Here is a 13966-nt window from a genome sequence, read left to right as displayed (position 1 = left end):
CCCATCACCTCGGCATTTTTGCCCTTTAAAACATTAAGAAACACAAAATAATGCAGTTTCTAATTTCTCTACTATACCTAATTACAAGAAAAACAGTGCCTTGGAAAAATATCCATTCCAGTATCAAGGACAAAGTGCACCTGGAGGAAGAACTGTTGAGATTTCAGCTGAAACCCTAATGGAAACTGCTAGCCCTCACTTTGAAACAGAGCACGGGCTGTGCTGCCAAAGAGCAACAAAGAACTTCAAGTCTCATTTGCAAGCAGCTCCCCAAAACCCACGTCAGCAGTAATTCACCAGACAAGAACCTCGCCCACTGTCTCAGCTATTACATCAAAATGCCATGAAAGGGAACACACTTATAGATATTCAATATTCCTCAGCACAAGGGTGGATGTAAAAGAAACTGAAGAAGAAAACGCTGCCATCGGTGGCTGCAGACAGGCTTTCAAACCCTGCAGAAAGTTCTGAAAGCCAACCTGGTTTATAAATATAAAAGAGCTGTGTAACAGGAGCACTGAGATAAAATAGGGAATTTAAATTATGCATTTATCCAGGAGTAAATTGCACCTACCCACCGTACAGACAGCAGGTTACACGGTCACCAAGACAACCCGTATTACTCTTCACTTCATCCTCTAACTCAGAACCTTCCTAAGACTGAAGCTTCCTCTTTTACCCTGACCACTCTGTGCTAGTTTCTCCTTCCACAACTCACACACACCTACTCTTTCCAACAGGTTCAGGTCTCATCAGCCTCAACCTCCACAGGGCTTGGTTTCTCTCTCTGAAGAGCTGTGCAGACACACGCTACCTCATCCCAAAACAAGAGCTGGGCTTCTCTGGATGGGGTTTAGTCCACACCATTCACACTGCAGCCAAGGTCTATTCAACTGACTGGGGTTCAGTTTGGTCACTTTTAGTCCATTTATTAGCACACAAATATTAACATCATGAAGACAAATGGCTGAAAATCACGGAGGGATTTTGCCTGCATTTGGTTTCAGCTATGGCAACAGTTGTCCATGCAGATTGCCCCCTTCAGCAATATCCCCCCTTAAAACAAGTGCAGATCACAGAATGGGTTTGGGTTGGAAGGGACCTTAAAGCTCCTCCAGCTCCAACCTCTGCCATGGGCAGGGACACCTTCTACTAGAGCAGCTTGCTCCAAGCCCGTGTCCAACCTGGCCTTGAGCACTGCCAGAGAACAAGTGCAACAATTGTAGGCATCATAAAAATACACCATTCTTCATTTAGTCAGAATGATGAACTACCAAAAGTTACTTCTGTAAAGCTCACAAGTATGGATGAATGTTCACAGCTTCATGCTTTCCCTTCTTGTTGGGGAATGCAGTCAAAAAGAACTCTTCCAAATCAGCATACCTACTGGAACCTGAACACACATAGCAAGGTACCACTGCTTGCTGGAGGCAAATAAAGGCCAGACTATTAAATATTTATCCCTTTCTACAGAGCTCCTGACTTATTTATGAGTCTCTGTTGAAAGGAAAACAATTGACAAAAAACCCTGCAGTTAACTGGAGGGCACTGCAAGAAGAGGTAGTTAAAGCAGCAAAGCAAAGCTCCTACAGCACAGTGCTCCAGACCTGCGGCTTGAGTTCATCACGAACCTCACTCACTCAGACGTGCAAGGGCCAACATCAGCCTCACACATAACCCCCATCAACTTCTTTATTCGAGCAACGGGAGCTTTAGTTCTACACTACAGTGCTAAAGAAATGCCCAGACACATCTGATACTCACGGCTGAGGCACAGGCACCTCTGAGGTCACCTGAAGTACCACAGAAAACCACTGAACTTCATAACCACGTAGTGATAAACGTAACAGAAATAACTTTCTTTTAAAGAAAACATTTTGATTCCAGTTATCTCCAAATAACAGCACCGAGAGGAGGATTAAGAACAGACAAAATGATTACTAACCAAATTAGAATAGCTTCCCTTTTTTAAAAGGGAAGAAAAAAGGATGGGAATGATAAATTAAGCCATCTGAAAGGAGCAATACACTACTTGGGGGCTAAAAGAACATTTATAGCAGGCTGACTCCATGCTCTAAAATGACTTTCCAGACAATGGGAACCCTTATGACCCCAGGTGTTTAAAGTATATAGATTAGTGGACTATCATCAAGCATGATGTTTCAATAGAGCTTCTTGCTTCTTATTTCCACAAGGGTTTAATGCACCTGCAGATATTTCTGTGGTTCTAAGAGCAGAAGCACTTCACCATCTAGGCTCATGCAACAAGAAAGTGTAATATGTGTGCAATGCACAAATAAAATGAATAGAAGGAAAACAAGGCACTTACCCCACACAACAGGGCTCCTAAAGCAGTAATATAAATCTGTGAATTCTTATGAGTATTTTAAACATGGAGCTTAAAAAAAGCCAAACCCCAAGCCAAACAGCCATCAGCTTCAGTCCAAAGGCAGGAGCATGGAAAGCAGCAAATCCTTGTCTGTATTCACAGAGCTCCAAACCACACACAGCATTTTCCCATCTACAGGTGGATTTTTAAACCCCTTCATTCCCCATCAGTACAACTCTACCAACGCAATGCAGGCTGTCCTAGTATTGGTGAGTGGCAGAAATCCTCACAAATCAATGTGAAACAAGGCAAAGAACCACACAGGGAAAGGAACTTTTCCCCTCTACCTCCAGACTTCATTCTCAAGGAAACCACAGTACTAACCATGGGAAACAACGCCTTTTAAATCCCTTTATTTCTGAGAGCCTTATAATCTTACTTCCCAGCATTGTTCTAAGAGGTCAGAGGGGTTTTCCAGCCCTTCACAAGGATTGTTCCAGCTTTATACACATGGGGAAACACGACGACAGCATCCCATCCCTTGCACAGGCACACGCATACACCTGGACATACATCTATATACACGAGGTCACCCCGGTGCAGACCTGCCCTCCTCACATCCCAAACCACACCAACAAAACTGCACTCATCAGAGATCCAGGACAACTTCAGGACCGTATCTGTGAAGCACAAAATTCACTCACTCTCCCTGGAAGCAGGACAACAGATAAAGAGCACTCAAGAGCCCACGTTAAAAAGAATAATTACTTAAGTCTTCAAAGGCCTTTTTAGGAACACAGCTACATGTTCACAGGTCTCTGACCACTGTTTCTTCCTCCTGACACTACTCCTCACTCCTCCCTCTTTGCTGAGGAGCCCTTTGTGGGATGGAGGGGAACACAAAGCTCCCCACAGCAGCGGCTCCGGCTTGCAGCTGCGGTGATAAGCAGCATTTATCACTGCTGACAGCACGCAGGGATGGTGAAATCCCGGAACCCCTCTCCACCCCATGCCTGAGATTGCGGCTGCGGAGCCTGATGGCAAGGGGGCTACACCTGCCCAAGCCTGGACAAGCCGGGGGCTCCTAAAACGCTAACGAATCACAATGCACTGTGGAGCTTCCATGGCTGCTTTCCACACAACCCATCCAAGACCACACATAACCCCCCTGGGACCCCATATACCTCACTCAGGGCCCCTGCACCCCACCCTGAACACCACATACCTCACCTCGGACCCCACATACCCCACCTAAACCCCTACATACGTTACCCAGGCCCCTCGCACCCCACCCAGGACCCCACGTACCTCACACCCGATCCCCCCCAGCCCGGCTGGGCCCTTGCCCCTTCTGCTCCCACACTCCACCGGTACCCGGAGCCTCCACCCCACAGGTCTCCCCCTTACCTCTGCCCCTCCCATGTCCCCCTCAGCCCCCCCCTTACATCTCCATCTCCCCCCATCTGCCTTCCCCCCTTTGCCCGCAGCGCCCCGGCCCCGCTCGGCCACCACCGACCTGGCGGGCCCCGCTCCGCCGCCCGCAGCCGCCGCGCCGGGTCCCCCCGCGCCGGGTCCCGGCCGCAGCGCCATCTTCCCGCTCCGGTCCCGGCTGTCAGCTGAGCGCGGCGGCGGCGGCGGCGGCTTCCGGGGCCGGGCCCGGCCGCAGCCCGCCCACAGCGCGGCTCCCCTCAGAGGCAGCACCGGGGATGAAGCGGGCGGAAGGGCCCGGCCTTCTCCTCAGGAGCGGCTTTAAACGCGAGGCTGTGCGGGTAAAGCCGCCTCACCAGTGGCCTTCCCTCACCCCAAGGGGATAAACGCAGCCCCAGGGCGCCGGGGCACTGGGGGTGTTTATTACCTGGTCACTGGGCCCTCAAGCATTGCCAAGTGCAAGTGATGAGGTGCTGTAGGATGCACTGGACAGAGTCCTGCGGAAGCAGCTCCTCTCTCTTCGTAAGGATGGCCAAAGCTCCATAAAATACGTGACAAAGCGTGGAAGCTGTGGAGTTGGTGTTCAGCTCACGCAAAGAAGGCACTTGGTGTGACGGAAGGGTAAATCCTGATACAGGCCATTGCTTAAAGGCCTTCATAAGCGACTGACCGGTGTTCATCAAACACAGCCTCAGAGAAAGAGCAAAGTGAGACCTAAGTTCTCATTTGAAAGCAAAGTACCTCAGAAAGAGCTGTGCTGTCATCTTCAGCACAGTTAGAACTGCACCCTGCTATGCAAAACATGCACTCGTGTAAGAAAGCTGCTTTCTCTCCCACTAACACTATTCTACGTGTTAGCAGTGCCTTTAAAGGTGAATATTACTAATTTCTCACTCATTGTTAAGCATTCCACATTGCATCCATCATCTTGTAGCAGCCAATTTGGTATTTACCAGAATATACAGCTTCACTTCTATTAAATACAGGCACATCCATTCATAGATGTCAAAATGAAGACCCTGCTTCCTATCTAACACAAGATGTGCTTCTGCAAACAAAGCAAGTCTAGCTCAGAAACAAGTAAAACAGGACACAGGACCTCCATCAGCGTCTCACAGAGCACAATGTGCTGTAAATGAGCTATAAGGACCTGGGATCCATTTCCAAACTGCATTAAGTAGGACAATGCAAGAAGAAAATCCTTAAGGAACTGGAGGTGCAAAGGAGAAGCCATTCCTGCATTACTGGAATTCTGACATGGCCATGGTGGACTCAGAACCCATTTGGAAGGTAGAAAACATGTGGAGCGTGGCCAAGCTAAGGAATAAAGCCTGCAGACTTGTTCCATCAAGGCAGGTCCCTGTATTAGAATCTTTCATGACTTTGTTCTGAGGCTTACATATGAAACAGTACAAAATTACTGAGGGTTACAGACATGTAAAGCATTACTTATTTCAAAATGAGTTTATAAAAGCAAAAAAGGAGGAGGAAAAAGGCTTTACTTTCACATACAAGTGGGTTTGGCTTGGATTTTTCCTAATGCCTAGGGAATTGTCTGCCACTGAATCTTCTGACGTCTAACAAACATAGTAGGGCTGATCTGAATACAGAACTGACTGCATTTCCAAGGAGTTACCGTGAAACTGTGTGAGAGCAACACAAACAGATGCTATTTTTGAACTATTGTTCAGAACCAGAAGCCATTTATTGCAAGAGCAGAGTCTTCAGCTTCTATAAGAAGCATTCAGGAATCCTCTACCAGTATTTCAGTAGAGACTTTCTTGCAGGTAAACATCCATCTTCACCCAGAAAGAAGCATTAGGGATACTTTTCTCCCTTCACTGCTGCAGCTATCTTCATTCTTCTGTTCTTCAGTATGGACATGTCAGCCCCAGCTCCCACACAGTCTGTTCTTATTCAGCTTTTGGAAACAGGCTGTAGCTTACTGCCCTTTTTATCTTCTTTAGCTTTCTTTTTTCCCTTAAGACTTTGCTTGGTAGTTTTCCTACAAGAAACACATTGAACATCATGTATGAAGTACGACAGCCATGACACAGACAGCAGTTGTGCCATAAATCCTTCAGTAGCAACACCCCAAAGCGCTGGTAATGGTGTTCTTTATGACCACTTCACTACAGCAAACTGCTATGCACCAAGTCTTTGTGAGCTTTATCATTACAACATAAGATCTGCTTCCTGTGTTAGTCCTCTATGTGTTAAAATCAAAGCTAGCCCTTTGCCAGAAGAACAGAGGATGAGTTCTGCCAAGCGACAGCTACTCTGAATCCCAGCTTTAAGGACAGTGGTTTAAACTCAGCTTGCCATCATTGATACATGGCACCACGTTGAGACAAACTGACAGCATTAATCCAGTTCCCACAGGACAGGTACTGACACTAAAACTCCACCATCACTAAAATCAGTTATCACTTAAATAAGTTAGTATTGTGGCGGAAGCTTGCTGAGCCTTCTCTGGGTAAACAGCATCTCTCACCTCCTCTTGAGAAAAACCTACTTACATTTTTCTTTTGGCCTTTCTCAAGAAGCACTCAGGAGTGGTACAAATGGATTCTCTCGTCAATGGTTTCTTAATGAATTTCTTCTTTTGTTTGCTGAGAACAACATTTAGTGATGAAGGATTAAAGGGCAAAAATTAACATCCAAAGTAAGTAAAACAGATAATGAAACCTTTACTGGTTACAGATTTATGCCTCTGAATATATTTTCCTTCATTCCAGGATTAGCCACGCTATCTCCAAGACATCCAAACAAGCTTTACTCCAGAAAAAACGTAAGTTGGGAATTCTGTTTCCATTTTTGTCTGGGTAAAAATGGCCACCCCCCATCCTGTCCAAAATTCCTTTTGCAGCTAAACTGCAGTTACATTGCAAACAGCTAGATCCCCACCACCACCACTCCTGCAGGCTTTAAAAATGGAAAACAAAGTACTCAAGTGAACATACCTTTGCAGTCTGGGGAAGTGTTTTATGTAGTCTGGCACAGGACAGCCAGCTCGCTGAATAACATTGGCTATACTGGAAAGGAGAGAGGGGAAGAGATCAACACTGGTAGCGAGCGCCTGGACAAGAGGGAAGCATCTTCAGTGGAAAACAACAATCCCTAACAACTGGCTGTCTTCTTGTTGTGTACACAAAAGCAAATTAGAAGTACGATGAAGAAGAAACACAAAGACATAAAAGGCTTAAATGAAACTAATGACTCCGTTTGGATACATTTAAACAAATGGAAACTAGGTGAGTACAGTCTTCAAGGAGATGAGGAACAGGCAGTAAGCAAAACCAGAGAATGAAATCAAGTAATTCTGGACAGCCATCACCTTGTCATTATTGGCATCATCACTGAAAGAAGGGAAAGGATGCTAGTTCCTAACCTGCTGCATTAGTGAAAGACTTCACAAAGAAACCTTACATTGAAATGTTCTCAGTCCTTCCCATACGGCTGTACTGCCTTTAGTTCTACCACACTGACACAGAGTTCTCTATTTGTTAAGAGCTTTTTACAGTAGCACTGGGTTTCCAAAGCATGGCAGTACTGTGCTTAGAAGGTATGTGGTACCAGGCACAACATGGCTCAGCAGCACACGATACAAAACACAAGAAACTATTTTAGCTCTATCATGTTTCCAGTTTACCTCCGTAATAAAGGTTTATCGTCCTCTGTGAAGAAAGTGACTGCTTTTCCTGTGTGCCCAGCTCTTCCAGTACGACCTGCCAAACAAAGATTTGCAGAGAGGTTTTCCTTTAAATATCTCCCATTATTCTGTTCATCTTCCTAATATCTCATCTCCCTGCTGTCAGTTTAAAGCCATTCCCCCTTGTCCTATCACCACATGCTCTAAGTCCCTCTCCAGCTCTCTTGTTGGCCTCCTTATGTATTTCTGAATATTTAAGGTTCATAGAAGATTGACAAAAAGTAACATGGTTTTACCGAAAGCTGAACCCAGACATAAACTGGCTCGAGCAATGTAGATGCTCATGCTGCAGCAAAAGGAGGCTTGGTTTCAGGATTTTTGCTCATGCACAGCAGCATCTACCTTATAGATCTAGGAAATGACATAAAGGCCATAACTTGTGAACAATCACCCACCTATCCTGTGGATGTATTCCACGGCACTCGTTGGCAAATCGTAATTGATGACCATATTCACTCCTTTGAAGTCAATGCCTCGAGCTAGTAAGGCTGAGCAGATGAGCACCCAGATCTTCCCAGCTCTGAAGTTGCTAACTACATTATCTCTCTAGAAAGAAGAAAGGAAGGTAGAGACTTAGCAATTTAATCTGAACTTGCTTCCTAACTCTTGTGTAAAAACCTTTCCTTCTGAAGTGTCTCCTGAGAATAAATTATATCCTCCTACCTGCTGCTGAGTTTTGTCTGCATGGATGACATCCACATTGATGCCTTCGTAAATAAGTTCATAGAAAAGCTCTTTAGCCCTCTCAATAGACTGCACAAAAACAAGGACAGGAGGAGCAAAACCCTGCAAAAGAATAAGTTTGTCTAAGGGTCAAGTCCTTTTCCTACTGTTACTGGTTGCAGACCCCAAGCTACTAAAGAGACTTAAAAAGCCCCAGTATTTTATATCTCAGAGGATAGACTTTGGTTTGGTTGGAGTATTTTCTTGACTAGCCAAATCTTTGGGAGTCAGAACTAGGCAGGTTCACCTCCACTTCCTTTGAAGGAATGGTTCCTGGCTGTTGGTGGCATTTTAATCCACAAAATCAGATTTCTTCCCCCCCCCCCCCCCATATGAACAGTCCACTCACACTGCCCAGTGAAATGAAACAGACTGTTAATGCAAACTGCTACAAAGCAAAACTCAAACACGTAATCAAGAATGGAGAACACTCAGTTTTCTGAGGCAGGTACTTCCTCTTGCACACCAAATCTGGACAATGGATTAACACGTGTCCCAGGGAAGACTTTGTCCCAGGAAACTGAGTCTCTGACAGAACACACAGCTCAGTGTGGCCACAAGCAGAACGTCCTCCATCTCTCCCAGTTACCTTTTTCACAAGCTCCCGCATGGCTGTGAGCTTTCCTGTCTCGGAGCCAACAAACAGCAGCTCCTGTTCGACCGTCTCTGCTGCTGAGTTCCTAAAAGCAGGAATGCAGAAGTGTGCTGCTGTCACTGGGGTTAGACACACGTGTTTACATGTGCTGCCTGCCACACTTGTTATATAGCAGTAAACTAGTTTGTTGAAAAGCTGAATAATAACATCTAATCTAAATCATAGTTAGTTTAATATACTATTAATAATATTAAAATAATTAAAATATCCAATTGTATATAAAATTGATGGAATACTGAAAAAATACTAACCAAAATACAATATAAATATGTAAGTCTACATTTTCATAAAATACTTTATATATTATTATAGAGTATACAAAAATATAATCTATAATATATTCTCTATTTATACATTTATTTAGGTTTTCATAAAAAAACACCATAAAATACCAGCTGGTGAACAAGAAATATTGCAAGACAAACTTATTTCATCAGAACACACCCCTAAGACTGATGGTTATTTGATGATCAAGTAATGAGCAAACTCTTTTCCCTGCATGTGAGAAAGATCTCCATGCTACACAACCCTGCAGTTCTCAGACTCACAGCAGAGTCATCAACCCAAGGAGGACAGTCAGCATCCACCTGCACACCCACCTTGCTCCAACAGACACCAGAACCACGCTGTCCAGGTTGAGCTTACACCACTCCTCCACGTCATGGGCGAAGGTGGCGCTGAACAAGGCTCGTCTCACCACGTGGGACGTGCATGCCAGGAAGATGGAGGCCAATTGCTCCCGGAACCCTGACTTCCCGTCCTCAAAGAGCTTGTCCGACTCGTCCACCACCAGCCACTCCACACTGGGAACAGAGAGGTTCCCCTTTCAGCAAGTCATGTGGGGAGAAGGCAGTAGTGCTAACAGACCCATCACAGATGTGAGGGCTACTCAAACCTTTAGTGTCAAAGCTAGTAGCAAAGCCAGATTTGAGAAAGACTCTTGAGTACCTGGTCAAGTCTATTGCTGGAGGATCTTGCTTCAGCAAATAAATGAGTCTGTTTGGAGTAGTAACCAGTATATCTATAGGAAGAAAGGAGAAAAGAGGCAAAATGTTGAAAAAGACACAAAATAAGCCAGACTAACAGAGCCCTGAGAAACAAGTTCCAACCCAGTCTGCCAGAGGTCCCCTGGCAGTCTCAATTCCTACTTCTTCCACACCAACTACTTTTTTAGTGTTGAGCAATACATCGCACATCTCGAGTGGTATGAACTGAGCTCTTCAAAACCACACAGGCCAGATGAGACGAGAAAGGTCAAGGACATTCTTTCAGTTTTTAGAAGCACTTCAGTAGTTACAACAATTACCAAATTTCTTTGAAGACTTGGGCCCAAACTTCTTTGCTGCTTCAGCTGCCTTGTGGATCATGTGTATCCTGAAGCCTGTCCCCTCAGCCAGCTTCACCAGCTCCCGATGTGTCTGGGGAGGCAGCAACAGAGATCAAATAATCAACTTTTAAACTGAGCTGATGAGCTTTTCTAACCAGAAAACCTGCAGACAATGCTGCAGATACAGCTTCAAGCATCACCTCAGTTCCAGCGCTGTCTAGTTTCCTTAGCATAATAAAATGCAGCTTTCTAGCCCATTTGAATATAAATGGAACTCTGCCCAAAATGTCATTTTGATTTCAGTTTACTATTGAAGTTTAATTTCAGTTTACTATTGAAGTTTTGATTTCAGTTTACTATTACTTCAGTTTAATATTGAAGTTATTTGTTGGAATTCTGTGTTTGGGAAAAATCACAAAAATTTTATCTGTTATAGCAAATATGAAAGCAGGGATTAAGAGCATCTAAGCACTGGGCAGTTTTAAATGCGATCAAAGAATCTTCAGCCTCATTCAGATTAGACCAAGGCACTAGATATGTAGCTAATCTCACAGAAGACTAAAGGTTTAAAAGAAATGTTTAAAACAGCTTTTTTTTCTGATATCTGAGGGTAATAAAGGAAAAAGACCTATTTACTAAGGTGCTATTTTACTGATTCAGAGTGAAAACTCTGAAGTACCTCAATATGATACCACTTTCCCCTCAACACCCACCTGGCTAGCAAGTTCTCGGGTAGGTGATATGATCAGAGCTCTGAATCCTTTGTTCCTAGGTTGTTTCAGGTGTGTTAGGAGAGGGATACAAAATGCCAGTGTTTTTCCAGACCCAGTAGGAGCTGAAGCCAGAAGTTCCCGGCCCTATAAGGAAAACAAGAAGGGTCTTATATTTTACTAAGGAAACAAAACGAAAACCACCCCAAAGCAAAACACACCCCCCAAAAAAAAAAACAAACAAAAAACCCCCACATTCATATAAATATGAAAGCCACGAAGTAACCCAAAATACATCATTAAAAGCACAGCGCAAGAACGTTGCTCTCCAAACCTTCCCATACTAATCAACTGCAGCACCAGAAAAGCTTACATGAAGCATGACAGGGATTGCCTGCATCTGGATGGGTGTTGGGACCCGGAAACCAGCAGCCTGAATATTCTCCATGATTTTGGGGTGGATTTTGTATTCCTTCTGAAGCTGATCAAACGTGGCAATCGGGTCAGGAAGATCTGTTCCTTGGACACTGATCTTGTGTTGATTTCTGAAGCGGTTTATCTAAAAGGCAAAAGACAAACTCTTTCTTTCTCTGACAGTACAAAGCAAAAGAAATATGGATTCACCTTCTGGTTATTTTCCCCCATATTCAGTCACCCTCTTCCCAACAGAAATTCCCATAAATGAACTTCAATTTTCAGTTGAAAAGCCCACAGAATCCAAGGAATCTCTTGCTACATTAGAAGCCCATGGTTCTACCTTTTGTCTTCTCAAGCATTCAAGTTTTTCTGCAGTAGGCTTTTTGTCTTTTGCATCTTCGTATTTTGCTTCCAGAGAGGACATCCACTTTATCCCGTTACTTTCCAACAACTCTGGTATTGCTCCTGCAGGTTCAATAAAAACAGATCTTTCATGAGTAAAACCCAGACAAATGGTATTTAGTAGAAAAAAACATTGCAAAACCGTTTTTTCTCTCATTCCCACTAAAGTTAATGAAGACTCCAGAAGGACGGCAGCCACATTCCCCATATCTTAACACCGAATCATGGAATGGGTTGGCTTGGAAGTGACCATAAAGCTTATCCAGTTCCAAACCCCTGCCACAGGCAGGGACACCTTCCCCTAGAGCAGCTTGCTCCAAGCCCTGTCCAACCTGGCTTTGAGCCTCTAATCTAGCCAATTATTTATTAGCTCTGGCACAGGCAATGAACCCAGGACCCTCTTGTTTTCTGGTAGAATGACCTACAGTACCTTCAGATTTAAAGTCCACCGAGACAAGTAATCAACATGAACTCCCATCAGGGACACACACGCACACACATATATATATCTATACATGAATACCTCGTGCCTTTTTCTTTTTCCTCTTCCCTTCACCGCTTTCTGCGCCTCTTTTCCTCTTTCCCACCGTCTCTCCACCGCTTTCCCCGGCTCCATCCTCCTCTCCCGCCCCTGCGAGCCCCCAGCCCTCCTCAGCAGCCCCCTCAGGGCCTCCCTCCTTGTGCCCGAAGAAGTCGAGGCTCTCCAGGGAGGCGCTGCCGCTGTTTGCCCTTACCACCTGCGGGAAGAGAGCGGGGACAACGGTGAGGTACCCGGACCGTTACCCCAGGGCCGCGGGTAGGCCCGAACGCCGTCCGCAAGGAAAGAACAGGGCCCTGGAGCCGGCGTCTCGCAGGGAACGCAACCCAAACCCTTCCCATCCTTCCCCCCGGTGCCAGCGCACCCCGAAACGCCTCGCATCGAGCCCGAAGCGCCGCACGTCAAAGCGGGCACCGGCGCCCAGCCTCCGGAACAGGTCCCACGCCTCCATGCTGCCTCGGCGCAGCGACACCGGAAGTACCGAGCGCTTCCGGAAGCGCGGAGGCGGGCTGCCTTGGCTGCGTATCCTAGCAACGGCGCCATGGCCGGTGTGTCATGGCGCCGCGTTGCTATGGCAACCGTGCTGTCAGGCTCCACCGGGCCGAGCGCCGCTCTAGGCCGCAGCAGGCCCGGGGCACCGCGAGAGGATACCCCCGAGGAGGGCACGGCCGTGTCGGCAGCCGGAGGATGGAAAGGACGTGGGTCCCCCCCTCCTGCCCCTTCCGGACCCATCGCTGCAGCTGTACCGGGGTCTGGAAGGGCCGGGAGGGGAGGGTGGTGGTTGTTGATCCCCGGGTTTCTTTCTGTTTTACCATTTATGTGAGGTCTAAACAAATCAGAAACCCCAAATCCGGTATGAGCCATAAAACTGTTCGACACCTTTATAAGCGTTTTGTCCTTTTGTGTATTCCTGATGGCGCGTTAATTGCGCTGTTTTTAAGGAAGGTCTCGGCTGAATGAGAGGACAAAAGCCTTTGAGGGCAGTTTTTGTTGGGCTGCGGCTGGGCGGTGGTGATTTACACCAGCATTATCTGCTCTTAAAGCACTGCGCTCTATCCATCACAGCGCCACAAGCAGGGGTGATCACTGCTGGGCACAGCCGCTCTGCCCCTTAGAGATGTAAACTTGGGTCCTGGGTGTTTCAGAGGAGGCAAAACAGCGCCTTTGTAGCACTTCCCATTGCCTTGTGTCATGTTCTGTCTGTGGATTGATGGGCAAGTGCCTTTGTGCACTGCAACAACTGAAAGCAGAGGAATGTTTTCTCTTGCTTCCAGTTAAACCCATCCCATCCAAACCATTCCATGATTCTAGGGTATTAAAAAGTATGTAGGGCTCAGTCCTACAAGACCCTCCTAATTCCGATGACCTCTTGAACTTGAAGGTCTCAAGGACCTTTCCAACCCTAAAACTATGTGTTAAAACCCACTTAGGGCTCAATGCCACATTGACCCTCCTCAACTAGCTGGTCTTAAAGTCCTTTCCAACCCTAAAACCGTTCCATGACTCCATGCTTTGAAGACCCACATGGACCATTTCAGTGCAGGTTTGACCCAAAGCCCGTAGCAGTCCCAGTGACACCTAAACTGAAGAATGTGCCCATTAACGTGTTCAGTCCTTGATTCCCACAGATACGACCCAGCCTCACTGCAGTGCCCGGAGAAAGAAGCGCTGGAGGCAATGGCAGGAGCAGCCCAGCAACTGGCTCAGCTGCACAGGGCAATCAAG

The 13966-nt window shown here is 46.1% G+C and overlaps 2 protein-coding genes across 8 annotated transcripts in view; both read right to left on the bottom strand.

The window, feature by feature from the left end:
- Window positions 1-3949, bottom strand: part of SYNRG (synergin gamma) — a 38696-nt gene extending 34747 nt beyond the window's left edge. For 6 of the 7 annotated variants that reach the window (XM_062615730.1, XM_062615732.1, XM_062615733.1 and 3 more), the window contains exon 1: window positions 3846-3949. In XM_062615730.1, the coding sequence (XP_062471714.1) occupies window positions 3846-3919 (74 nt within the window). In that variant the 5' untranslated portion in view covers window positions 3920-3949. Of the gene's footprint in view, window positions 1-814; window positions 835-3845 lie in introns of those variants that run through there. The other variant, XM_062615731.1, reaches the window with a different exon arrangement.
- A 1491-nt stretch (window positions 3950-5440) lies between these two features.
- DDX52 (DExD-box helicase 52) lies at window positions 5441-12743 on the bottom strand. Its single transcript, XM_062615729.1, has 15 exons — window positions 12606-12743; window positions 12227-12440; window positions 11642-11766; window positions 11258-11443; window positions 10888-11031; window positions 10154-10265; window positions 9796-9868; window positions 9447-9650; window positions 8782-8872; window positions 8133-8255; window positions 7865-8015; window positions 7410-7485; window positions 6721-6792; window positions 6277-6369; window positions 5441-5762 (listed from the first exon to the last, which is right to left on the bottom strand). Exons 1-15 carry the CDS (start codon window positions 12690-12692, stop codon window positions 5675-5677), a joined length of 1839 nt encoding a protein of 612 aa, XP_062471713.1. The 5' UTR covers window positions 12693-12743; the 3' UTR covers window positions 5441-5674.
- Between the last annotated feature and the right edge of the window lie 1223 nt (window positions 12744-13966).

This window comes from Pezoporus occidentalis, unplaced genomic scaffold (genome assembly GCF_034315485.1).
Source record: "Pezoporus occidentalis ecotype Australia unplaced genomic scaffold, CSIRO_AGI_Poc_V1 ctg183, whole genome shotgun sequence".
Lineage (NCBI taxonomy): Eukaryota > Metazoa > Chordata > Aves > Psittaciformes > Psittacidae > Pezoporus > Pezoporus occidentalis.
This window is presented reverse-complemented; position numbering and strand designations above follow the sequence as displayed.

Bases quoted from the DNA above. Each gene is read 5' to 3' on its own strand.
- DDX52 (XM_062615729.1), bottom strand. From the start codon at position 12,692: ATGGAGGCGTGGGACCTGTTCCGGAGGCTGGGCGCCGGTGCCCGCTTT. The intron at 11,444-11,641 runs GTAGAACCATGG...TTTGCCTTTTAG, and splicing joins AATGCTTGAGAAGACAAAAG to ATAAACCGCTTCAGAAATCA. The intron at 8,256-8,781 runs GTAACTGGGAGA...ATTCTTTTGCAG, and splicing joins TGCGGGAGCTTGTGAAAAAG to GGTTTTGCTCCTCCTGTCCT.